Source organism: Oncorhynchus tshawytscha, linkage group LG07 (genome assembly GCF_018296145.1).
Source record: "Oncorhynchus tshawytscha isolate Ot180627B linkage group LG07, Otsh_v2.0, whole genome shotgun sequence".
Lineage (NCBI taxonomy): Eukaryota > Metazoa > Chordata > Actinopteri > Salmoniformes > Salmonidae > Oncorhynchus > Oncorhynchus tshawytscha.
In genome coordinates, this window is record NC_056435.1 from 47,201,429 (window position 1) to 47,227,801 (window position 26,373).

At 43.0% G+C, this 26,373-nt stretch overlaps 1 protein-coding gene across 1 annotated transcript in view; it reads right to left on the minus strand.

The window, feature by feature from the left end:
• The window catches only part of slc4a8 (solute carrier family 4 member 8), a 53,237-nt gene that overhangs the window by 16,184 nt on the left and 10,680 nt on the right, over window positions 1-26,373 (minus strand). Inside the window, exons 2-12 of the mRNA XM_024427404.2 lie at window positions 10,022-10,103; window positions 8,931-9,086; window positions 7,580-7,715; window positions 7,327-7,487; window positions 6,223-6,420; window positions 5,338-5,426; window positions 2,650-2,807; window positions 2,050-2,137; window positions 1,677-1,823; window positions 1,344-1,444; window positions 876-1,050 (exon numbers count right to left, since the gene is read on the minus strand). Coding sequence (XP_024283172.2) covers window positions 876-1,050; window positions 1,344-1,444; window positions 1,677-1,823; window positions 2,050-2,137; window positions 2,650-2,807; window positions 5,338-5,426; window positions 6,223-6,420; window positions 7,327-7,487; window positions 7,580-7,715; window positions 8,931-9,086; window positions 10,022-10,103 — 1,491 coding nt within the window. The remainder of the gene's footprint in view (window positions 1-875; window positions 1,051-1,343; window positions 1,445-1,676; window positions 1,824-2,049; window positions 2,138-2,649; window positions 2,808-5,337; window positions 5,427-6,222; window positions 6,421-7,326; window positions 7,488-7,579; window positions 7,716-8,930; window positions 9,087-10,021; window positions 10,104-26,373) is intronic.

Sequence of the window (26,373 nt, forward strand, 5' to 3'; positions counted from 1 at the left end):
CTGCAGATTCATACTACAGCATTTCATTTCATTGGGATTATAGTTCATTGTTTAGCTAGCTAGCTACATGTCTAAACAAAAGACTCCACTTGGCCAGATGATTACATGACCCATCATGTTAGCCAGGTGTGTCTGGGGGTGATTACGGATTACATTTCTTTCACATGAGCCATCAATTTAGACAAGTGTGTTTGGGTAAGCATCATATAATAATTATAAAATATTTATAAAATAGACACTAGACACTCTCTATTTTTAATATTGCTACTATGCAAATATGCAAGTAACCATTTCACTGTAATGTTTACACTTACTGCGTCCTGTGCATGTGACAAATAACCTTAGATTTATATTGTGTGTTTACCAGAGGCGGTGACGTGAAAAACAACATGACCTACACCAAAGTCAGATTAGGATATAAGCAAAGGACTAGATAAACGTGTATTTTTACCTGGCGTTTTTCCTTATTGTAGGCTACTACTTTCACCACTTTTAGTCTTGACATCTTTGGTTGTTTTTACTACACTACCTTACTCACTTTGTTTAGCACATGGCCTCACATGTGAATCCTTAAAGAGATGGGTGGGGCTAAGGCTTAAGGGGGTGTGAATGATGCTGAATAGGTGTAGATAAAGAAGAGCTCTACAGTAGGTTTACCAAAATATTCAAGGGCCATTTTCTCAAAAGTGGGGTTACAAGTTTATCAACTTTCAAAGCAGAATTACTTTCCCATTGTTCCTCAACGGCAGTGTATTATATACCATTTTGTAGCTGAGAGTCTCTACTTTTATCCAATGTAAAAAACACCATTTCAAATTTTGCAACACAAGACCAAATCGAGGTGGTCGGTCACATTTGGATGTGTGTGTTCTTACAATGCGTCCCTCCGTAGCCTCCCCCAGCAGGCCTCCGAAGGTGATGACTGGGGACATGCAGGCGCAGTAGAGGAAGAGGAAGGAGGCAACACACTGAAGACTCAACCCATCTTTGTAGTCACTCAGATAGAACGGAGCCTTCCGCTTAATGTCCAGGATCAGACCCCCAAACAATCTACACAGGAGAGGGGAAGGAGGAGTGGGAGGAGAGCAGTACCAATATCAATACATCACCTTATGAGTTCAAAGCTCAATTAGGCAAAATAAAAAGTTAAATACAAAAGTAACTCAGTCAAAGTCACAAGAACAAAAATAGCTTGTTTGTCTCCATTTAGACAATAAATGCACTTTAATTTAGAAATAGCAATACTGTGGGCAAGATCCTTGTTCTTATGCATTGATTGAGTTCCCCAGCAGCAGAAACCTAAACCTAACTCCTAATCCTGTTTGTTGTTCAGTGCTACATACCTTCCTGTTCTCTGGAGCTCAGGACCATGATGTTCTGCGTGAAACTCCTCTTCCACAGGGCAGGTCGTACCGTTGGGCATCCCTGGAATTTTCCGCTTCTCCTGCACACACAACCATTCAAACAACTCCCAATGAGCAACAGCAGCCAATCAGGAACAAACAGCACAATTTCAAAAAGCCTTGCCACAAACCATTACAAATTTAGCATATTGGTGCTCATGTTTGCTCCACATTGTTTAATGGATCACTTAAACCATACATAAAATATAGCCAAAGGGACAGTCGCATTACCACAGCCACATTAACACAGTCACATTACCATAGTCACATTACCTGAGAGGGGACACTCTTGGGGGGCTCGATGCGGATGGAAGGGTCCCACTCCCCGGGGGGCAGAACGGTTACCTGATCCAGAAACTCATCTATACCAGCCAGCAGGTCACTGCGGTCCTTAGCTTTATATGCCACATCATGGAAAATCTGACAGAGAGAGAGGAAGGGAGAACGAGAGAGAGAGAGCGATCTGATAAAGATAGGAGGTAATGAATTGTCTGTGCCAACTGAGATCTGACACAGAACAAGGACAAAGATCTGGCACACAAACTGGAACGTTCTGTAACTCTATCTAGGGCTGCCAAGAGTTGCCATTTACCCCCAGAATGTTTAGTGTTAAAGAGGAAGAATGTAGACTTTTGTTGAACTTTACCTCATCAGTCATGATGGTTGCCATGGAGCGGCCAATCTCGTGGTACTGCTGAGCCTTTCCGTCTGGGCCCAGGAGGATGAACATGAACCTGCAACAGTGACTGGGTTAACAATACTGGATACTACTGGATACTGCTATGCTATCATATGCAACGCTACTATGCTATGAAAGCATCGGGTGGCTGTCCTATCTGACCAGAATATCGTCTGTCATTTTCTGTTAATTTACTGAAGATTCTACACACTTCAGCCACCAACTGCTTTTAGCCAATAATCATTCTGGAGTGTGTCCCCTCTTACTAACATTATCATATGAATGCATTAGAATCATAGAATAGGACCAACACTACCTGGTGGGTATTGGGACCTCAGTGAAGGCAGTGAGCAGGACAGACAGACACACACACACACCAAAAACAGCAGAACTCCTGGTGGGCATGGGGACCTCAGTGAGGCCAGTGAGCAGGACACACACACACACACACACACACACACACACACACACACACACACACACACACACACACACACACACACACACACACACACACACACACACACACACACACACACACACACACACACACACACAGTAGACTACCTGGTGGGTATGGGGACCTCAGTGAGGCCAGTGAGCAGTACGGCAGGGGAGAGGCGTATGAAGGCCACCACAGGTCTCTCCAGGAAGTCCAGCTCTCCCACCAGGACGTTAGAGGCCTCAGCTCCTGTAGGAATCTTCTTCATGAAGTGCATGTCCACCTGGGAGAGGAGAGGAAGGAGGTTTTTGAATGCTTCAACTAAATCCCTGACCTATAGACAAAAAGCCATTAATATAGTACTAAATACTGCCACAGTAGGCTACATACAGTGGGGCAAAAAAGTATTTAGTCATCCACCAATTGTGCAAGTTCTCCCACTTAAAAAGATGAGAGAGGCCAATAATTTTCATCATAGGTACACTTCAACTATGACAGACAAAATGAGAAAAAAAATCCAGAAAATCACATTGTAGGATTTTTAATGAATTTATTTGCAAATTATGGTGGAAAATAAGTATTTGGTCACCTACAAATAAGCAAGATTTCTGGCTCTCACAGACCTGTAATGTCTTCTTTAAGAGGCTCCTCTGTCCTCCACTCGTTACCTGTATTTGAACATGTTATCAGTATAAAAGACACCTGTCCACAACCTCAAACAGTCACACTCCAAACTCCACTATGGCCAAGACCAAAGAGTTGTCAAAGGACACCAGAAACAAAATTGTAGACCTGCACCAGGCTGGGAAGACTGAATCTGCAATTGGTAAGCAGCTTGGTTTGAAGAAATCAACTGTGGGAGCCATTATTAGGAAATGGAAGACATACAAGACCACTGATAATCTCCCTCGATCTGGGGCTCCACGCAAGATCTCACCCCGTGGGGTCAAAATGATCACAAGAACAGTGAGCAAAAATCCCAGAACCACACAGGGGGACCTAGTGAATGACCTGCAGAGAGCTGGGACCAAAGTAACACCCCCATGCATGATGTTTCCACCCCTATGTTTCACAGTAGGTATGGTGTTCTTTGGATGCAACTCAGCATTCTTTGTCCTCCAAACACGACGAGTTGAGTTTTTACCAAAACGTTATATTTTGGTTTCATCTGACCATATGACATTCTCCCAATCTTCTTCTGATGATCTGATGATGCGTATCAGAGCAGGTGAAGGGAAGGAGACAAGGAGATCTGCATGGAGGCTGTTTTTCTGCAAAGGGACCAGGACGACTGATCCGTGTAAAGGAAAGAATGAATGGGGCCATGTATCATGAGATTTTGAGTGAAAACCTCCTTCCATCAGCAAGGGCATTGAAGATGAAACGTGGCTGGGTCTTTCAGCATGACAATGATCCCAAACACACCGCCCGGGCAACGAAGGAGTGGCTTCGTAAGAAGCATTTCAAGGTCCTGGAGTGGCCTAGCCAGTCTCCAGATCTCAACCCCATAGAAAATCTTTGGAGGGAGTTGAAAGTCCGTGTTGCCCAGCAACAGCCCCAAAACATCACTGCTCTAGAGGAGATCTGCATGGAGGAATGGGACAAAATACCAGCAAGAGTATGTGAAAACCTTGTGAAGACTTACAGAAAACGTTTGACCTCTGTCATTGCCAACAAAGGGTATATAACAAAGTATTGAGATAAACTTTTGTAATTGACCAAATACTTATTTTCCACCATAATTTGAAAATAAATAAATTAAAAATCCTACAATGTGATTTTCTGGATTTGGTTTTCTCATTTTGTCTGTCATAGTTGAAGTGTACCTATGAGGAAAATGACAGGCCTCTCTCATCATTTTAAGTGGGAGAACTTGCACAATTGGTGGCTGACTAAATACTTTTTTGCCCCACCTTAGCTGCAGTATCACACTTGTCTATGTATCTATACTATGCTTGTGTATCTTTTTACAGTATTACTATATGAGTTCAGGCCTTGGGTTTCTAGTCCTTAGTCTAACCTGACTTCTTCTCCTCATCTTCATCTGTACTGATCTGAGAACACATAGTGGATACAGAATCAGGAATATGCTTTCACCAGTCTGATGATGCGTATCAGAGCAGGTGAAGGGAAGGAGACAAGGAGATTAAACCACTATATAGTATTGAGATGCATCCTTAAAGCTGAATAATGTTATATATGATAAAGGCTGCCTGGGACAGGATGTGGCTCAGTAATAATAAGACAATGTGTAGTACCCCTGCTCCTCCCTGGTGGGCGCTGTGTGGCCCAGATGTTCCCTGACTGGCACCAGTGACTGATTCCAGCAGGATGGTGCATAGCAGCCACACAGTATTACCCAGTCAGCAAGTCAGGGGATGTCTGTGTGCTGAGGTCTGTGTAACACTGTACATTGTTTATATTATACTGGTGTGCAAGTCACTGTAATGGCTAGGTCCATATGTATGGTGTTGAGTTTAATTTGGATGCTGTTGTACAATATGCATTTGTCTATATTTGGCCACTTTTCCTTAGACAGAAGTATTTGCTGTTCAAGGAGAAAGCCGAATTGGCTCCCATAAGGATTAGATCAATGAGAGACTAAGAGTGAGTCTCTCTCTCTCGCTCTCTCTCTCTCTCTCTCTCTCTCTCTCTCTCTCTCTCTCTCTCTCTCTCTCTCTGTCTCTCTGTCTCTCTCTCTGTTTCTGTGTGTCTGGTATGATCTTCACAGCTCTCTGATCCAGACAGCAGTGAGTCACTTCACCGTGGTACCAAACACACACACACTAACACACGCGCACACACACACGTACCTTGCTAAGGTCCACTTGGCTGTTGTCGTGGTTGGCTCCATTTTTTATCTCTATGTTGGTGATGGGAGGCTGGGGGGAGACAGTTGGACCTGAGGGATCAGAGCGGTGTGGAGGAGTGTGTGTGAGGTGCTGTTGGTACACTTTCCTCTGCACTTCTGGTCAACTGCCAAGAGAGCGAAACTAATTGTTGTTCAGCTAATATATCAGACATTTTGTCTTTGGGAACAATTTTATTGATTCCTGGCAGACAACTAACGGAAGTTTCAATGATACTTTTTGACACATCATAGAAGGCTGTCTGATTAGTTACTACATCCCACTCTCTTTCTCTCACTCTCCCCACTCTTTCTATCTGTCATCCACCTGTTGACTCCCTCCCTCACTTCCTCTCTCACTTTTCCCTCCTCCTCACCTTTTCCCTCCTTTCCCCCCCTTTCCATCAGCATGTTGGTATTTACTGGAGTGACTCATGTACTGGAAGTAGCCCTGCAGAAGTAGCTCTGCAGAAGTAGCCCTGCAGAAGTAGCTCTGCAGAAGTAGCTCTGCAGAAGTAGCCCTGCAGAAGTAGCTCTGCAGAAGTAGCCCTGCAGAAGTAGCTCTGCAGAGTGGCCACTGACTGGCACAGACACAATTAATACAATCAGACTTTTTACATAACCCTAACCGTAACCACACTGCTAGCCTAATTAAATTAGGACAAAAAAGCACATTTGTATTTTCATGAATTTTTACGATATAGCCAATTTTAACTTAGCAGCTGGCCCATTTAGCGGAAATCAGCTCTGCCTCCAGGGCAAGATTCATGAGAATAAATGTCAACCTGCTTTCTATCCTCCCCTTCCCTTCTCTCTGCCCTTCCTCCCACACTTCTCTCCTGGTACCCACCGCTCTTGTCCATGTGGGGTTCAGAGTGCTTGCGTCCGGCATCGGCGAAAGAGCGCACCATGTCAGGGATGAGCTGGTGATGGCCTGACCTCTTCTTCTCGTTCTGGTGGTGGTGTCTCTTCAGCAGGGCCTCCCTTACCTTCAGCCTCACACTGTCGTCCAGCTCATGGGACGCCTCTTGCTGGTCCAACACCATATCTGCACCAGGACACACCACAAAAACAACCATAGACTCTGTAACTAACAGTGGTGGTCAGTGCCATTTAAGATGAGGGAGGACTATTTTTTTTAATGAGCAGGAAAATGAAACCGAAAACCATGATTATTTTGTCATAATCGAACTGAAACTGAACCGACCTCAAAAAGCACTAATCGCTCAGCACTGAAGTGTGATTGGTGTGATTGCAGAGAATAATCAGCAGAGGTGTGGAGCACACCACCACCATGGCTGCATATTCATTGTTGTGTCTTATCATGTCATGCATGATAAGATAAGACCGTCTCTGTATGCTGTTAGACACAATGCTCTTACATCATCTAGACAGACAGGTGCAGGTGACAGGTGCCACCTGTTCAGCCTGTCACCCTCAGTCCATCTGGTGAAATGTCAGGCCAGTGTGAGATAGACACAGTTCACTGCTCTAGCCCTCCAGCATCACAGTGCATGCAAGTTCTCATCATCATCATCTCTCATTTGACTGTAATGACTTTATATATTATGGGGGCGGGGGACTAGTCTAGCAATATGGTGACAATTTCCTTGTCAATGTAAAGCTAATACTGTACATATGTCATATTTTCTTTGGGGAATTTGTAATTGGTCTGTTAGTAGCAGCTGTTGAGGTGATGTTTTGTGTGTGCTTTTTTTTAACCTATTCTTGAACTGGACTTTTGATTCCTGTTCAATATATTGATTGATTGAAGATATTTGTCTGTGTAGTGTTTTATTATACTTTGTTTGTATTTTGACACGTTATTCTGGAAGATGTGAGATCAGAGGGTGAGGGAAGGTAGATATGGGAATTGAACCCCTGTCTCTGGTGGGGAGTCATACATGTGTCTGGACCACAGGCTCTTCCCTGTCTGTGTGTTGGTCTGACTAACCTGCGATCTCCTCGATGGTGTTGGCCTGCATGTCCAGCAGCACACTGCCGTTGATGAGGCAGCTACGCAGCTCAAACAGGCTGTGGAGGGACAGCGTGGCCACATAGGGCTTACTCCACCTCTCTCCTCCATCCTCCACGTCCTCCTCAAACTTCAACCACCTACAGGGATGAGAGAGATGTTTAGCGGTTAAAGCAATGTAGGGACTCTCACAAGCCTCACGTATACACACACTCCTATGTCCCTCCCTGACCTGGCAGTTTCTTTCCACTCTGCGTCCTTGCCCTCTTTGACACAGATCTCATCCAGCTCAGTGAAGAGCTCGTGGGCCACATGTTCAGAATCTTCCTCTGTCCCCAGAATGAACTGGACACGCTGGGATGGAGTGTCTACATGGAGTGAGAGAGATGAAGAGGAGAGAGAGAAGGATGGATACAGAGAGATGATGAGGGGAGAGATATTAAGAGGGAAGAGAGAGGGATACAGGGCAGGGATGGTGAAGAGAGATGAACAGAGGAGCGATGAAGAGGAGAGAAAAGGAAGGATAGAGATTTGGGTAGAAGAGAGATGGAAAAGGGAGAATGATAGAACGATAGAGAAAGAGGAAATAATGGTGGGAGCAGAGGTAGTAGGATAGGATGTGTGGGTTGGGAAGAGAAGAGAAGCAGAGTAAATAATGATAGGAGATGGACTGTTTAGATATTTACAATTGTTTCCTGCCTGTGTTGATGGAGGGATTATTGACTTAAATCTTGTTGACCTCAAAGATATTACAGTATTTCAGACCATATTGCAGATGGAACCCCCCTGTCCCCTGACACTGACACAATAGTGTGTGTGTGTGTTTGTGTGTTTTATGCGTGCCAGTTCCTGCTCTGGGCTGCCTAATCAGCATGCTTATCCATATTAGCTTGGGGTGCTGAGGCAGGTTGCATTAGCAGTGTGTCCACAGCCCTGTGAAGGTGACATGGATTAACACCACTGGGCTAGCTGCCTGGCCTGGCCTGTGCTGCAGTATTGACTTGATTTGTTTACCATCCTCTCTCTAACAGAGAGGAAATATAAACACGTCGGTCAGCCTACACATGTGAATGGCTTCCCATAGAACAACCTCAGGGATAGAACTGCAGAGAAATGTCCCCCACATGGACCAGCAGCCAGCAACCTTGGACATGATGTACAGTTAGTGTCCATGTTCATTCATGGACACAGAAACATTTATATAGGATTTCATTGAAATTCCACATGACGCTGTTTGGATTGAACATAGTCAAATTGCTGCACGTGTACAGTGTACATTGTGTGTGTGGTCTTGTTCTTCTACCCTTATGGGGACCTAAAATCCCCCAAAGTCTCCTCAAGGACAATAAAACAAGGAAGATTCTCCCTCCTGGTGACATTTCCCACGTCCCCATGAGGACAAATGTTATTTTAAGATTAGGGGTTAGGTTTAGGGTTAGGGTTACAATTAGGGTTAGGGGTTAGGTTTAGGATTTGGGTTAGGGTTATGGGTTATGATTAAGTTTAGGGAAAATTTGATTTTGAATGCAAATCAATTTTAGGTCTCCTCGAGGATAGAAAACAAGTTTGTGTGTGTATGTCACCATGAGAGGCTGAGGCCCCCTCTCCCTCCTCGTCCTGCTGCGTAGCGTTCCCTGCCCTCCTGTCCTTCTTGCGGTGGCGTGAGCCATGGGGGCGGTGGTGGCGGTGGCTCTGTCTACCCATGGGCATACTCACCCCCAAAAACAGAGTCCTGTGGCCTGGAGAGAGAGCGAGGTGGAACAGAGAGGAGAAGAGGTGGATCAGAGAGAGGGAGAGAGACAGATTTAATAGCCCTCACATCAGCACTATAAAAACTCAGAGAAATTAGCTGATGATTTAGCTCATCCAGCACAATGGGACAGGTAAAACAGCTAAGGACAGGATGAAGTAAATAAGAGTTCAAGTTCTAAAGGCTCACAGCAGTCAGGAATCAAGCAGCTGTTGAAGTTGTTGAATCTGCCCAATCTCATCTGTTAGGCAGTCATGAATAATGCATGACACAACAGCCTTTGGCCAGCCACATGTTGGCGGCTGTGTGCGTGTGTTTGTGTCTGTGTTTGTGCATGTGCGTGTGTGTGCACGTGTCAGCTACCTTGATAAACATTCAGTGCAAATGTACTTGATGTGAGTCGACAGCTACCCGTTAATACTATAAGAAGGTTGTCAGAATAATGTGTTATAGGAGAGTTAGAAGAGTCAAATCATCAGGGTGTGTTCAGTTCTCTATCCAGCTTTCTCCTCAAGTGAGACAACACACACACACACACACACACACACACACACACACACACACACACACACAAACCAATGACAGAGTAGACCCCCCTCAACCTGCCCAGGCCTACCTGGCGGATCCATTATTAATGTAGATCTCTATACATTTGAACCAGAACATGGCCAGGGATGGACAAACACATACACACTTACACACACTAGAAAGAAAGACACACTTGGCATTCTCTCATGAACAAACCTGCGTGGTACACAATATTGTGCTAACACATGCAAATATGCTCATACAAACACACAAATATATATACACACTTGCATACGAACAGTGGTCGCCCGACTCCTGTGCTGAAAAATATATGAGCTCAATTGTTAAGCACACATACACACAGATAAAGGTTAATGAGGTGGTCAGGTGTCTCACCCTCTAGCTCCTCCTTCTCATAGTGGATGTTGAGGACTGAGCTGGTTCCTCCTTGGTCCACTACCACTTCCTCATCTGCCCTCTGGAAGATACAAACACAGAAAATAAACTCTTAGAAAAAAGGTATTATCTAGAACCTAAAATGGAGAAACCTTTGAATAAGCTTTTTTGGATCCAAGTAAAACCATTTTAGGTTCCATGAAGAAACCTTTCCACAGAGGGTTCTACATGGAACCCAAAAGGGTTCTACTTGAAACCAAAAAGGGTTCTACTTGAAACCAAAAAGGGTTCTACCTGGAACCAAAAAGGTTATCCTATGGGGACCGCTAAATAACCCCTTTGCAACCCTTTTTTCAAAAGAGTGTAACATTAAAACCTCACACACACATACACACGCACACTCACAGGTACAAACAGAAGCTGTGAGGAACTAGATCAACATCATAATAATAATAATAAATGTAACTTTTATAGCGCTATTCATTACACAATGAATCTCAAAGCGCTTTAAAGCAACACAAAAAATACAAGCAATTTATAAAACAACAACATCATGCATGAGATGGAAGGTCATGTGGAGGGGCGGGAAAGTGCATGGCCTGAGTGGTCATCGGAGGGAGGTGGTCAAATGGGGAGAGCAAGCAAAGATGGTCTCTGGAGCAAGTCCGGAGCAAGGCAGGCAGCAAGGTGTCTCAGAGTCCTTGCCATCTGTGTCAAAAGGTCAATTGGAGCACCAAACCACAATCTCAGTTCCAAAGAGCCACTAACTGGCCCTAACGGATGATTTCCTATCAAAAACCAGCATCAAAGCACAGACACTTGATAACTCAGAGAGAACTCAAACTTCAGTCAGAACAGCCTCAGAGGCTATTTCACATTAGGAGCCTCAGAGGATGACACTAATGCATAAAAAGTGGATTATAGGTCAGATGGTTGTTTCTTTCACACACGATCGCGCATGCACCGAGACATGCTACCTTTTCCCAGACCTGCTGTTTTCCACTCTCTAGAGATACTCTGAATGATCGGCTATGAAAAACCAACTGACATTTACTCCTGAGGTGCTGACTTGTTGCACCTTCTACAACCACTCTCATCATTATTATCTGACCCTGCTGGTCATCTTAGAACATTTGAACATCTTGGCCATGTTCTGTTATAATCTCCACCAGGCACAGCCAGAAGAGGACTGGCCACCCCTCAGAGCCTGGTTTCTCTCTAGGTTTCTTCCTAGGTTTCTGCCTTTCCAGGGAGTTTTTCCTAGCCACCATGCTTCTACACCTGCATTGCTTGCTGTTTGGGGTTTTAGGCTGGGTTTCTGTACAGTACTTTGTGACATCAGCTGATGTAAGAAGGGCTTTATGAATACATTTGATTGAAATTTGACATACACACATACACACAGGCACATACATGTGCACACAGACACACACACACACAAACACCCATTAGGCCTGGGCTTGAAGAAGACAAGAGATGTGAAGGTCAGGCAGGCCAGTGAAACTTCCAATCTGTGCCATCCAGGGAGAGTTGAATCAATAAATAAACAAAGTGACACATCTATCAGACTGATTGATGCTGCTAGTTGGCTGCAGTGACATTGTACTGTATCTTCAGAGAGATCAAGGTTTCTAGATGAACTTGTTTCACCAAATTTATGATAAACATTGTTGGTGTTCTCACATTATTTTTGCTTACACTGCAGTGTGTGTGTGTGTGTGTGTGTGTGTGTGTGTGTGTGTGTGTGTGTGTGTGTGTGTGTGTGTGTGTGTGTGTGAGGGAGGAGCGGGGGAGTGATGTAGTATTGGTTGATGTGGGTGGTGTGCTCGTGGGAAAGTGATCTGTTTGGACCTAATGCTCAGAGCTCAGCATGTTTACCAGGAGTACTCCATCTGTAATCTGCAGCATCTTCAACAGAGCTGTTTAACTGAACAAACATGCAGAAGTAATGTGTTTCTGCCATGCTATGTTGCTGTCTTAGGTCTCTCTTAATGTATTGTTGTGGTGTCTCTCTTGTTGTGATCTGTGTTTTGGCCTATATTTTAATATTTCTTTGTATTTTTAATCACAGCCCCTGTCCCCACAGGAGGCCTTTTACCTTTTGGTAGGCCGTCATTGTAAATAAGAATTTGTTCTTAACTGACTTGCCTAGTTAAATAAATCTTAAATCAAATACAAAATTAAATAAAAAGCAGGCCTCATGTACTTGGTGTTAAGTCTACAGTGTGGGTGGGGGTCATTTCTGATGAATTCCCACTCTGACCATTACTCTTCCATTGTAATGCAACCTTTACCTACCTTTGACCAAGCAGTAGTGATTAACAGTAGGGATTAAATAAAGCTCTCCTCATGCATATGGATGGATGCTTCCACGCACTTGATATGGATATCAGTGTGTGAATGCGTGTTCCTGTGTGCGTGCGTGTACACTTTAGTGTTTTACGATATACCGGTACCATGGTAATATCACAGTACCAAAACTCTATGATACTTATGATACCAAGATTTATGAATACCATTGTACTGTTTCTTATAATACTACTGAATTTTTCAATCTACCGATCAAAAGAACCACAAAACAATAATGAGAGTTTCATGTATTATTGTTCTGCTTACTGCCACAATGACATGTGAATCATTGTGTAAGGTTTAATCAATGAGGGGCTATGAGTTCTCTGGAAAATAATGCATGATGCGGAAGTTGTGTGCCACGATGCACAGCGGAGACACATTTTCCCTGTGGCATCTCGATACTACCTGGTATCGTATCGTGATACTTGGCCTGGTATAGTATCGTTAATAAAATGTTGGCATCGTGACAACCCTAGTACATTTCAGTCAGTGCCTGGAGGGGGTAAAACAATAAGCAGTGGGTGCGGTCTGAGTGTGTGTGTTAGTTAGACAACTACATAAGGATATGATTGGGAAACTGTGGCATCTATCTATTCACTAAGGGGCCGATTCCGACCCTAGTTAAGTGCACATAAATCTATCCGTATTCTGACCTTGAGCTTAAGCATGAGAATAGCAAGCTATTCACCCGCTATTCGTTCAGGGTGGAGATCTAAGAAATGAAGGTGTATCTACAGACACGCTATATTCTGACCTTGACTCAATTACCTAATAATTCCACCTTTACGCAAGAGAAAATCATGAATAAGGTTGAGCGAACCTGCCGATTCCAAGTGGAAAAAGCACCTACTTTCTTTTTTCCGATAAAATAACAGCATTCTTCATGCACTGTAATTTATAAATTCATAAGAGCTACTGTATGTAAATGAGTAATCTGATAGGAGAAGGGGATTGTAAATACACAAAGCAATTGTTTTAGATATTTCCCCTTTCCACAGTGAAGTAGGCAATAAATAGCTGTGCCGTTATTCAGAATTTAAATTGTATGCCCTCATAATTTGAATGGATTAAATTTGGAGACCCAAGCTATAGGCTTCTAGGGCTGAATGCGCTTTAGAATGTTTTAATTATATACCCAGGATTTTTTGTTTTATTTTACAATTTGTATCATGTTAACCCACTATAGTCGATTGACGCACGCAATTCTAAGTAACATAATTTTTAAAAATCAGTCAGTTTAATCTAGAAATATCTGTTTTTTGCATTGGATGCATCTCAAACCACCTATTAAGGGGGTCCTAAAATTCTAAATCAAATAGCTAAATGATCCATAGTATGACCATCTTAAAACAATTCCATATGTCCATTTAGAACCCCCCTCATCAGTAATACCCACATGCATTTACACCTGTCACTTCAGTGTTAGTTTTGCTTCAATTTGTATCTTACATTTTGCATCATTCCATCCTGTTTACCTTTCTTTCCTCTGTAGGGTTTGTGGAGGTGTTCCTGAGGATCGCTAGCATTAGTGGATCATATTAGGCTACCGTATTACAAGTTGTGCAATAATTTGGGACATGTAGCCTATTTGAATCATTATAGAACTCAGACCACACTTAGCAGGTTAAACCTGGAGCCTGGCACAGGGTTCACAATGACTGGACCGTTGTCATACAGTTCCATGATTAGTGAGGATTAGAGTAGATTTATAGCACTATTGTTCAAAACTTATTGTACACTTTTTTCCACTTTCCAATATTTCATGGATTGGATACATACAGTGGGGCAAAAAAAGTATTTAGTCAGCCACCAATTGTGCAAGTTCTCCCACTTAAAAAGATGAGGTGTCTTTTATACTGATAACAAGTTCAAACAGTTGCCATTAATACAGGTAACGAGTGGAGGACAGATTTTTTTTCTCATTTTGTCTGTCATAGTTGAAGTGTACCTATGACGAAAATTACAGGCCTCTCTCATCTTTTTAAGTGGGAGAACTTGCACAATTGGTGGCTGACTAAATACTTTTTTTGCCCCACTGTACATTTCCTAACCCAAAAATGTGCCTAAGCTTCCTGAGTGGAGCAGCGGTCTAAGATACTGCATTGCAGTGCTTGAGGCGTCACTACAGGCCCGTATTCGATCCCAGGCTGTGTCACACCCGGCTGTGACCGGGAGACCCATGATACGGAGCACAATTGGCCAGCCAGGATTTCCTTGTCTCATCGCGCTCTAGCGACTCCTTGTGGCAGCCGGGCACCTGCAAGCTGACTTTGGTTGCCAGGTGGACGGTGTTTCCTCTGACACACTGGTGCAGCTGGCTTCCAGGTTAAGCAAGCAGTATGTCAAAATGCCGTGCAGCTTGGCAGGGTTGTGTTTCGGAGGACACATGGCTCTTGACCTTCGCCTCTCCCGAATCCGTAGGGGAGTTGCAGTGATGGGACAAGACTGTAGCTAACAATTGTGGAGAAAAGGGGGTAAAAGTACCAACAAAAAAATATACAGTGCCTTCAGAAAGTATTCAGACCCCTTGACTTTTTCCACATTTTGTTAGGTTACAGCCTTATTCAGAAATTGATTAAATAAATAAAAATCCTCAGCAATCTATCACAATACCCCATAATGACAAAGCGAAAACAGGTTTTTAGACATTTTTGCAAATGTATTAAAAACTGAAATACCTTATTTACATAAGTATTCAGACCCTTTGCTATGAGACTCGAAATTGAGCTCAGGTGCATCCTGTTTCCATTGATCATCCTTGAGATGTTTCTACAACTGAATTGGAGTCCACCTGTGGTAAATTCAATTGATTGGACATGATTTGGAAAGGGACACACCTGTATATGTAAAGGTTCAACAGTTAACAGTGCATGTCAGAGCAAAAACCAAGCCATGAGGTTGAAGGAATTGTCCGTAGAGCTCCAAGACAGGATTGTGTCGAGAAACAGATCTGGGGAAGGGTACCAAAACATTTCTGCAGCATTGAAGGTCCTGAGGAACACAGTGGCCTCCATCATTCTTCAATGGAAGAAGTTTGGAAGCACCAAGACTCTTCCTAGAGCTGGCCGCCCAGCCACACTGAGCAATCGGGGGAGAAGCTCTAGAATTCCTCTGTGGAGATGGGAGAACCTTTCAAAGGGACAACCATCTCTGCAGTACTACACCAATCAGGTCTTGGTATGGTAGAGTGGCCAGACGGAAGCCACTCCTCAGTAAAAGGCACATGACAACCTGCTTGGAGGGCACCCAAAGACTCTCAGACCATGAGAAACAAGATTCTCTGGTCTGATGAAACCAAGATTGAACTCTTGGGCCTGAATGTCAAGTGTCACGTCTGGAGGAAACCTGGCACCATCCCGATGGGGAAGCATGGTGGTGGCAGCATCATTCTGTGGGGAAGTTTTTCAGCAACAGGGACTGGGAGACTAGTCAGGATGGAGGCAAAGGTGAATGGAGAAAAGTACAGAGCGATCCTTGATGAAAACCTGCTCCAGAGGACTCAGGACATCAAACTGGGTTGAAAGTTCACCTTCTAACAGGACAACAACCCTAAGCACACAGCCAAGACAACGCAGGAGTGGCTTCGGGACAAGTCTCTGAATGTCCTTGGGTGGCCCAGCCAGAGCCCAGACTTGAACCCAATTGAACATCTCTGGAGAGACCTGAAAATAGCTTTGCAGCTACGCTCCCCATCCAACCTGACAGAGCTTGAGAGGATCTGCAGAGAAGAATGGGAGAAACTCCCCAAATACAGGTGTGCCAAGCATGTAACGTCATACCCAAGAAGACTCAAAGCTGTAATCGCTGCCAAAGGTGCTTCAAAAAGTACCGAGTAAAGGGTCTGAAAACTTATGTAAATGTATACAAATATATATATATATATATAAATAATCTACCAGTTGGTGCTGAAACAGAGACAATAAATGTACTGAAAACCCTATTGAATGAAAAATCTCTTGGCCATCAAGTGGGAGAGTTTTCAGCGGTTGAATTAAATGTATTTAGTGCCTGCAAGGGGACCGCGCCTGCAAAGCCCATTACGCACTTGCATAACGTAAGTCTGAATACCAACTACTGAGAAGTGCGTAGGAAAGACATGCGTAGAAAAAGCATATATTTTAAGTCGAAATCTGGCCCTAAGGCCTGTGCATCTCATTGACTCTATAGGTCATCATCAATAAAACGTCACAATAATGTGCAGAGCTTTTGATTTGCCTGCTGGGGGGAAAGAAGACTCCCAGCTCCACTAAAACCATTGAAAACTGCGTGCAGTTTTGAAAGGACTGTTATATAAATGTTAAGTATTTGGTTGTAATAGCATCACCTCTTGAAGAGCGTAGTCAGAATGACACATTTCCGATTATTCCATGCAAAACAATTGCGCACATTTATCTCTATCATCAGAGTTATAGAGCAAGTAACTGCATGCTTTTCACAATCAGTAAACATCAATTGATCATGTCATTTCAGATAAATGAGGGTAGCTTCATGATATTGCACAATATCGGCCACCATTAATTGGATATTTGAGTGATATAAAATAAAAGTTACTTATACCTGACAAGTATTAGTCGTTTAGGTTCATTTCCCTTCCTTTGTGGGCTCTGTCTGTCAAGCAGCAGAAGGGGGCATTTGCAGATGCACTGTGAGCTGAGAATGTCTACTTTGCATGCTACTAGTAGAAACGTTGTACAGTTGGCTACACATACAGCGGTAAGTAGACCTAAGGTACTGTTTTCTTCAACCTATGTAGGCCTACCTAGCGAAGTTACCTAACATCCCATTTTCTACATTGTTGCTAAGAGTGTTTAATCACGATTGCTGCTGGCCGTCATGATAGGCTACATTGATGGACTACGTCAAATTAGCTAGCTAAACAGATCAAGTCAATATGGCTAGCTACATAACAAGCAAACTTTCAGGGGATAAATGGCATTATATCCAAATATTGTTTGACTTTCTTGCCATCTATAGCGGTGATGACAGTAGTCCAACTGACAACTTTAACAGCACGAGGACTTGCCGATGTTAAGCTCTTTCCAAAAGCCTAATCTCTGATGAAGCAAGCTAATGGCATGTTGTTTGCCTAGAAAAAAGGGCTCCAAAAGGGTTATTTGGCTGTCCCCATAAGAGCACCCTTTTTGGTTCCAGTTAGAACCTTTTTGGTTCCAGGTCGAACCCATTTGAGTTCCATGTAGAACCCGATGGGTTCATGGAACCCAAAAATGTTCTACCTGGAACCAAAAAGGTTCTAACTGGAACCAAAAAGGGTTCTTCAAAGGCTTCTATATAGCACATTTTATCTAAGAGTGTAGCTACATGCCAAATGGATGGGCTACCCTCACATATCTGAAATTACAGGTGGGGGTCTCCTTGCACCCCAGCAGGCAAATCGAACGCTGTGCACTGTATTGTGACGTTTTATTGACAACGACCTATACTGTACTGGATCTGAGGGTTCAAATCTGGTTTCAGATCAAGGGAATGCTGCTCTTATATTTCAATGTCATTGTTACAATGTTGCAGGAACCTTTCAGAAGTGTTATTAGATGGCTCAGAGGACATGCAATACAAATCAATGTATGATACAGTTATGTGTGTGTGTGTGGTATGTGTACCTTTTCCATGTCATTACTGGCAAATCCCAGTCAATATTGTTGACCTTAGCCGGAGACAGACCATCAAACCGACACATATGCACGCACACACACGCAAACCCATCAAAGAGCATGACAAACAAAAATCCCCCACTCAACCAGAGGAGCTAGGTCAGGATGTTCTACTAACACATTTCCACACAGAGCTCCATTCAGCAGTACAATCACAAACAGAATCTGTTCTAACAAACAAGCCATTAACCTTGTGACATATTCTGTCACCATGTCTCAAAGTTGAACTGTTCAATCAACTGAAAAGAAAAAGAAAGAATTCAAAAACAAGGGTGTGGTTCCACTGGTCCTGTACAGCTAATGGTTCTGCATCTACGGCCAGGGCTGCACAGGAATTGTAATATTGTGTGTATGTGGGGTCTGCAGCAACACTGCAGACCCTAAATCATAAGCATAAACTAATCATGGTTTGGCTGTTCTGACACATCCTTGATGGATCATCACAAACCTGGACCAGGGCCATCATCTGGCACAGTGTGTGTGTGTGTGTGTGTGTGTGTGTGTGTGTGTGTGTGTGTGTGTGTGTGTGTGTGTGTGTGTGTGTGTGTGTGTGTGTGTGTGTGTGTGTGTGTGTGTGTGTGTGTGTGTGTGTGTGTGTGTGTGCCTGTGTGTGTGTGTGTGTGCGTGTGTGTGTGTGTGTGCGTGCGCATGACCGGGACACTGAAGCCAAAGGACCGGTGCAAACATGAAAATGTTCTGCTGTTTTATCACTTTGAAAGCAGAATTCAAACTGCTAAATAAAAGGTCTCGCTCAAATCAGAGTATATATCACTGTTTAAGCACTTAATAACTCAACAGAGGTCAAAACTTTAACTGAAATATCTCTTGCCACCATTTGACTGTTCAGTCTATCAAAAACATTTAATCAAAAGGTCCATAGTCTTTGAGATAGTCACTGGGCTGGAGACCCACCGAATGCAATAGAGCTCTGAGGCTGTGTTTATACAGGCAGCCCAATTCTGATCTTTAGACCAATTAATTGCTTTAGCCAAAAGACCAATTAGTGGTAAAAATAATAATAACATTGTTGGGCTGCTTGTGTAAACGCAGCCTGACTGCAGCAAGGTGTGCTGCTTAAACAGGGCATGGCCCTAATTGGAGTGGCTGCAGCGGGTACCTTCTAGGGATTAACATGGATAACCGGGATCCCGGGACGGCCCTGGGAACACTGTTCACATTTCCTGAAAAAATGTAATGACAAGACCCGGGAAATTACAACATTTTCCCCCAATGTCGCACTAATGCAGTTCCACAGCAGCAGATTATCAACTAATACAATAGCACATAATCAAACAGGTTGTCGCATCGAAGCCTTTAGCCTAGCGTATTTACTTCACACAAAGTCGCTTAAATCCAAAGCACACACATAATTGACACTGTTGGACAGCATAACCGACACGAATGTAGTTAATAAACCCTATACAGGAAACCCCTAGAGTATAGCCTAGAAAAGAACGCGTGCCTCTTTGCGTTGTCATTGTGACTCTTCAGATAATCAAACATTTGGTAGGCCTATGCACAATTCACTACATAGTCATCTCTGTCACAGACATGAAGTATGTTAACAATTCAGAGACATGAGGGAAAACATCTCCTGTCCTAGAGCAGAGGTTATTTTCCCGTCCAGCCCCAATCTCACTGAAACCCAATATGCTGACTCCTGTCTCGCATGAAAATTCCTAACTCTATTCTGTAATTCATAGGTTGCATTATGAAAGCACGTCCCTTGCCTAAGTATGTCAAAATACCGCTAGAACATTTTCCCCGCTTCTCTGCTCTGTCTCGTATTGCTGCCCATATGAGAGCTTCTCTAGTCTGTCTCGCACTGCTGCCCATATGAGAGCTTCTCTGGTCTGTCTCGTACTGCTGCCCATATGAGAGCCTCAGTATAGAACGTGTGATCAACAAACAGTATGAGAGAAGGTCTGGGTTAAGATACCTTGATATTGCAACTACTTTCACTCTTCATCTCCCTGTTATTCATGAGTTGATCTGCTATCTGCATAATCGTCAACTCGATTTTGCCAAATATAGGAGATATTCTGTCATTGAAGGAGGTTATCTAGCAAGCTTAGCAACTTTTGTCATTTAACTTTTGATTGACTGCCATTACAAAGTTTGTATAATTTGACAACGCTATACTCAGGGTGCACGCTGTGCGTCCTGAACGCTCTGTGTCGAGATAGCCTAGTGCTGAATGAGTTGAGGAACATGAACTGCCTGTTTCACAATTCACAACAATGTCTCTAGCGATCAAAGATAGTTACTCTTATCACTATTAAATATCAGATTCACTTTCTCTGAAATCTTTACATAGTGGTGCAACCAAGCCTACAAGGTGGTGCAAAGCCCCTCTTATTGGCCTGGCATAGGGACGATATCTTGGTTTTAAACGCTTTAAATGGGCACTTCTATTTTTGCAGTACTTCCCGGGACTCTCTGGATAAATTGGAATTATTCCCGGCATTGAAACTTGGTAGATTTTCAGGAAAATATGAATCCTATTAGTGCCTTCCTCTGCTGCAGCCAGGATCCCTTTATGTGAACTGCATGCATCAATACTTTCCTGGAATGAGATGATTCAACCTTCCTTTCAGCACATCACTGCCTATCTCCAGGCTTCCTCTGTGTGTGTGTGTGTGTGTGTGTGTGTGTGTGTGTGTGTGTGTGTGTGTGTGTGTGTGTGTGTGTGTGTGTGTGTGTGTGTGTGTGTGTGTGTGTGTGTGTGTGTGTGTGTGCCATTATCCGCAATGCGTATCAAATTGACATGGCATCAGAGTAAATACATAGGACATTGATTGACTTTTTCTGGTTCTCCTGTGCTCTGTCCGATTGAACACAGGGCCAATGTATCGACCCATTTAGAAAAGGCACTTTAGAACCATTCTTGTTCCGCCAGCTAGCCTTAGAGTTGTGAGCTGTGATAAATGAGAGATGAGGGTGAGCGAGGGTGAGGGGTTGAGGAGGGAGACAGTCCCTGTCCCTGTAAGCTCCACCTCTTTAGCAGACCTGTTCTATCAGTTTCCTCCCCCTGGCCTCACCCCTTGATGGTGGCATAATTCATCACAACAGAAACCCCACCATAAAAAGGACAGAGGACAGCTAGGCCCACTCCACCTCACCTCAAGGAGAGGGCTGTTTCACTTGTCCTCCAGAGGTCTGGCAGATTCACCTTCACTGGGGGTCCTTCACTTTCAGTTCAACATTTATCACACAAACAGGTCTTAATAGTTGACCACTGGCATGTTTTGCTGTAGTTTGACGAGTTAAAAAAAGGTTGCAGTATTGAAAGTAAAGTATAATTTTTCATTATCCTACATATTTCATCAAAAGTGTATTTTCAAGCTTCCAATCACAGTTTTATATAACTAGTCTCCAGATTAAGATATGACACAGATTATGTTTTTCAAGGGAAAAACAAGACTCCGAGACCATTCTTACCTTGTGAAGTCAAATCTTACAAAAGCCCTCAGATCTGTACCTGCGCTGTAAGGTATAGTACCTTTCCCTCAGCTTAGAGTCAACACAATGCACATACACAGGGCATGCAGACACACCTGTTGTGCCAGTACCCCCTACACCTCCCTGGTGAGAGTTAATTGAAATGGTTGACTTGGTGCTGATGCTTAGCCATCCTTCGTTTTTCCACTCCACCTCACCCTCTCCCTGTCAATGTTGAGCCACAGGGAGTTATTTCCATGACTAGGCAGTTCCATCTCCCTAGACACCTCTTCCTCTCACTGTTAGACAAATACACTGAGTATTACATGGGACTATTAGAAAATACAGAAAGACTGGGTGAGTGAGGGAATTGTTGCAATGCTGAATGAATGTGTGGCTCAGTTGGTAAGAGAGGTGTGCTAGCAACGCCAGGACTGTGGGTTCAATTCTTGCTGGAATCACTCAAATGTATGAACTCCCTGTACTGTAAATTGCATTAGATAAAAGCTGAATGGCATACATAGAATTCCTTCATTAATAATGGATGGACCTTGAGTTGGAAAAAACATGAAGATTACCAAGTGCACAGAAAAATAGAATTGGTAGAAATAATGTATTTAGGGCTTAATAAACCTGGTGATTAAGAGGAAAGAGTTGATAAAAAGTCTCAGTGTTCTCTTTCACAATGGCTCTATAGTCAGACTTCATTCACCACTGGTATATAAAAATGGTGTTGATTAACCTGTCTCTGTCTCAACACGGTCTCTCCTTCCATCTACTGTATAAACACATGCACACACCCTTCCTCTAATTCTCTCTCCTTTACCCTTCTAACACACACACCCACTCCCCTATTCTGTTCGAAGCGGTGCTGTGTTATCAGGCAGTGCAGCTGTGGCTGGTGAATTAGGGCTGTCTGTGAGACTCAGTTCAGGCTGCAGGCTCTATAATCAGCTCTATTAGGAGAACTGGAACTGCAGCTAGGATACAGCTCTCTCTCTCTCTCCCTCTCTGTTTCATTCTGTTGAGTGCAAATGAAGAATTGTGGGGGGGGTTGACCTGTTTCCTGCTTTTAGCTTGTAACCCTTGACTCAATCCAATACAGGAAGTGATTGGTGGGTAAACAAAAAGCTGTGACATGGATATACAAGAGAATGCATGGATATACAATGACTTTAATTTCCCTGACCATGTGACCTGAAAGGGACAACTGTGATCACATGGTAAGGAAAAACTCCTGGCCCCATACATAGGATCACTAGCAAGTGAACTGAGTTAGCCTTTCCCTCCTGCAGTATTTAAACCAATCACCACTCACCTCTCTAGTTTACCGTTAGGTACTATTTTAATTAAAAAATACACACAGCCCACTTAAGGTGCTACTCACTCTGCTATCACCTAGGTACTGACTCTCTCTCTCTCTGCGTGTGTGTGTGTGGCAAATTATCTGTGTCTTGCGGCCTCCCTTCCCTACCAACCACTCTCTCTCCCGCCCTGTCTCCTTCTTTCTCTCTCAATTTCAATTTAAGGGCTTTATTGGCATGGGAAACATATGTTAACGTTGCCAAAGCAAGTGAAGTAGATAATAAACAAAAGTGAAATAAACAATCAAAAGAACAGTAAACATTACCCTCACAGCAGTTCCAAAAGAATAAAGACATTTCAAATGTCATATTATGTCTATATACAGTGTTGTAACGATGTGCAAATAGTTGAAGTACAAAAGGGAAAATAAATAAACATAAATATGGGTTGTATTTACAATAGTGTTTGTTCTTCACTGGTTGCCCCTTTTTTTGTGGCAACAGATCACACTTTTTGCTGCTGTGATGGTACACTGTGGTATTTCACCCAGTAGATATCTAAGTTGATCAAAATTGGTTTTGCTTTCGAATTCTTTGTGGATCTGTGTCATCTGAAGGAAATATGTGTCTGTGCGGGCAGTGTGCACATAGCATGTCTTCTCTTGAGACCCAGGTCTGCCTATTGTGGCCTTTCTCAATAGCAAGGCTATGCTCACTGAGTCTGTACATAGTACATATGTACAGACATAGTCAAAGCTTTGCCAAATAGCTTTCTAGTTTGCTCAGTTCTTTTGTTAATTCTTTCCAATGTGTCAAGTAATTATCTTTTTGTTTTCTCGTGATTTGGTTGGGTCTAATTGTGTTGCTGTCCTGGAGCTCTGTGGGGTCTGTTTGTGTTTGTGAACAGAGCCCCAGGACCAGCTTGCTTAGGGGACTATTCTCCAGGTTCATCTCTCTGTAGGTGATTGCTTTGTTATGGAAGGCCTGGGAATCACTTCCTTTTAGGTGGCTGTAGAATTGAACGGCTCTTTTCTGGATTTTGATAATAGCATGTATCGGCCAAAATCTGGTCTGCATGCATTATTTGGTGCATGTAAATAATGCATGTCACTCGCCCACCACACCACAGTCACGCCCACGACACCCCAGTCACACCCACCACACCCCAGTCATGCCCACAATGCTCAAGGGGGCTTGACTTCACAGTCATTTTCCACACAGCTTACCACCATCAACCCCCAATCTCAGCCACCTGCTACCACATACACACACACAAGCGAAATAGCTCTTTACTTGAGTTTGTGTCCTTCACAGGCTCATCAGTGCTACAGTAACTACATGTACATTCACATGTAAGTCAATTAGCAGACCGCTCACAGTAGTGAGTGCATACATTTTCTTACTTTTTTTTACTGACAGACTGACAGAGTGTGAGGGGAGGACACCACCACCACAGCAAATCACTATAGCACTGGAGTAGCCTGGGGACAACACAGCTTTAGCTTATAAACACACACACATACACACCCCAGAGACTGAGAGCGAGAGATAGCCTACCTGACAGAACAATAAAAACAGACATTCATTTTTGTTTTCCAATTAGCAGAATGTCAGAATGTAGCAGATGGTGTTGTGTGTATTCAACAATATTTGTCACAGCTGCCAGCCACACAGGGAGTGAAAACAGTGTTTCTCCAGGTCTAGGAATCATCATGGTCTGCATCTCACACTGAGAAGACCTCTGTTTGACCTTTCTGTTACCTAGTAACAGTACATCAAAACACAACCACATACTTGTACAGACACACACAGCTGTATCACCCAAAGCATCTGTCTAATTTAGCTCTGATCTCAAGGCTGGGAGGAATTCCTCCTCCAGGAGGATGAATACATGTGAAATATGTCTTGTGAATAAAATCCTACTTGTACAGTGAGCTACTATGTGTCTCTGTGTCTCTTTTTCGTTCTTGATGATTTGGAGGTTTGATATGGAAATAGAAAATGCTTTCATTGGATGTAAAAGCTTACAATCTGGTGGAATATCTCAAAGAGTTGAGTTGGCTATCAACATTAGTTGGATTTCATCCACAAAAGCATACATTTGGTGGAAGCAGTGTAATCCAGGCCAGTAGTAGGATGCTCTTCAGTGTTTGTATAAAGGTTGTAGCATTTTAAACATTTTACAAGGCCTATTGTCTACTTGTAGCATCCTTTTTTTTAACCTTCCTGTTCCTAAATAAATATCCTTTATTTTGGAAGACTCTGTCAGTCCATTTTAAGTGCACACAGCCAGGCCAGCATTGTCACAAGTAAGATAAATACATACAGATGTACAATCTTAATTTGATCACACTGTTGCAGGAGAATTTTCCTGCAATGCAGGACATTTAAAACTTGTAGTGTATTTGAGGTTTAAAAATCTTCTGAAGTTTGTAATTTCCAATTTACAAGCCCTACAAAAATGTCCATTAATTATAATCCAAATAATAATTCACATTTTATAATAGTAATTTTCTTGCTATAGCAAACTGGCTCAAATTATGATCCTACATCTGTACAAGACACAGTTTACAATCCAACACATTTAATCTCCCATTGTCCTGGCTGTACAGAGTGATCATTGAACAAACAGAACCATACAACAATCGGTCAGCTCCATGGAGAGATTTACTGTTACTGTAACTGTCCTGGGAGCCCCGCCTAAAGGGATGTTGTGGGCAGAATATGTTTTGTGACTAGAGGGAGTACAGCTATGACTGGAAGTGACTTTCCATACCAGGGTAGGAGTGTGTTATAGGGGACCCTAACCATTTTCCTAACCTAAGTCTCCTAACCTGCCACATTAATTATCCTAACCTGCTGCGTAAATTCTTCCAACCAGCTTTGGAAAAGTAACTTCCGGTCATAGCTGTACTGCCTCTAGTCAGAACCCGGAATGTGTCCCTTAGCTCTGTGCTATGAGGCTGTCTTTAAAGGGATGGTGCTCAATGGTGGACCTAATTGAGGCCTGAGAAGCAGGGGAATAACTACCACAGCACATCACACTCACTTTCTTCACCACACACTCATCTCCTAATTTCTATCACACTGCCAACAAGTTATCAATGGGAGAAGGTATTTCAATACAGTTCTATTGTATTGTGGAAAGAAAGTGTGCCCAAAAGCTTAATGAGAGATGGGAGTGTATTTTGAAAGCCTGTTTGTATGTCCCGAAAATAAATTCTCAGATCAATGCAGACACAGAGTTCGCCTTTATATTTTTCTGGATAGTCACTCATTGGAGTGTCCTGGGGTAAGGAATGTGTTTAGTTTTTTTCTATTGTATTGTACTTGTATAATAAACAGCATAGTACTTGTATAATAAACAGCTTGTCATTTCTGTGAACAAGTGTATATAAAAGGTGGCTTAACTAGTATCTTGATGTTGTTTCTAACTGTAGTACTGGAAAATAATTAAATCAGCCAAGTCTGAATGAACATTGAAGATCTGAGACCCACTCCAATTTGTATACCGCCCCACAGATCCATAGACAATGTAATTCAATTGCACTCCACATTGCCCTCACCCACCTAGATAAGAGGAATA